The sequence below is a fragment of the Charadrius vociferus genome, unplaced genomic scaffold (genome assembly GCF_000708025.1).
Source record: "Charadrius vociferus isolate BGI_N301 unplaced genomic scaffold, ASM70802v2 scaffold735, whole genome shotgun sequence".
Classification (NCBI taxonomy): domain Eukaryota; kingdom Metazoa; phylum Chordata; class Aves; order Charadriiformes; family Charadriidae; genus Charadrius; species Charadrius vociferus.
The window spans coordinates 73,334-74,145 of record NW_009648544.1 but is presented as its reverse complement, the minus strand read 5'-3'; the positions used below and the strand labels follow the sequence as shown (position 1 = coordinate 74,145).

The following is an 812-nucleotide window of genomic DNA, read 5'->3' as shown; positions in this document are numbered from 1 at the left end:
GGGTACCGCCACGTATCCCCTCAGGGTCACCGTGGTGTGACGGGTGCCCTCAGGGTGATGCTATGTGTCCCCTCAGGGTCCCCGTGGCACAGCTGGTGCACCGGGGGGCTGCCACATGTCCCCTCAGGGTCCCCATGATGTGACGAGTGCCCTCGGGGGACTGCCACATGCCCCCTCAGGGTCCCCATGGCACAACACGTGCACCAGGGTGCTGCCATGTGTCCCCTCAGAGTCACCATGATGTGACAGCTGCCCCCGGGACTCCCACGTGTCTCCTCGAGGTTCCTGTCATGTGACAAGTGTCCCCAGGATGCTGCCATGCGTCCCCCTGAGTGTCCCCACGAGATCATGGTTCTCTGTGGGATGCTGCCACGTGTCCCCTCGAGGTACCTGCGTTGTGACCAACCTCCCCCCCTCCCTGCCATGTCCTCCCACCCTTTAGATCTCCTTCCAGCTCCATCGCGCCCTCAAGATGATTGTGGACCCCGTGGAGCCGCAGGGTGACATGAAATTCCAGTGGGACCCCAATGCCTGGACTAAGAGCGCTGAGACCTTCGGTGAGGGGACATCCTGGGGACACCCTGGGGACACCTGGACTCCCCCAGCACTGATATCCCTCATCTCCCTTGCAGGTACCATCATATCGGAGCCGAGTCTCCCCCCGCCGTCCCTCAGCCCCCAGTTGCCGGTCGCCAGTCCCCGTGGCCCCAGTCCCACCACGGGCTCCTCACAGGTACTTTTGGGGGGCACCGGGGTGGGTTTTTGGGGGTGTCATGCACCCATGGGTACCCCCACCCTAATAATACACCCCC

General features: G+C 63.5%; 2 protein-coding genes across 2 annotated transcripts in view; one reads left to right on the top strand and one right to left on the bottom strand.

Moving 5' to 3' along the window:
* The window catches only part of LOC104287284 (zinc finger protein 2 homolog), a 56,979-nt gene that overhangs the window by 15,481 nt on the left and 40,686 nt on the right, over window positions 1-812 (bottom strand). The gene's annotated exons all lie outside the window — the stretch shown is intronic.
* TRIM28 (tripartite motif containing 28) overlaps window positions 1-812 on the top strand; it is a 19,428-nt gene that overhangs the window by 11,662 nt on the left and 6,954 nt on the right. Inside the window, exons 8-9 of the mRNA XM_009885967.1 lie at window positions 443-557; window positions 633-746. Of these exons, the coding sequence (XP_009884269.1) occupies window positions 443-557; window positions 633-746 (229 nt within the window). The remainder of the gene's footprint in view (window positions 1-442; window positions 558-632; window positions 747-812) is intronic.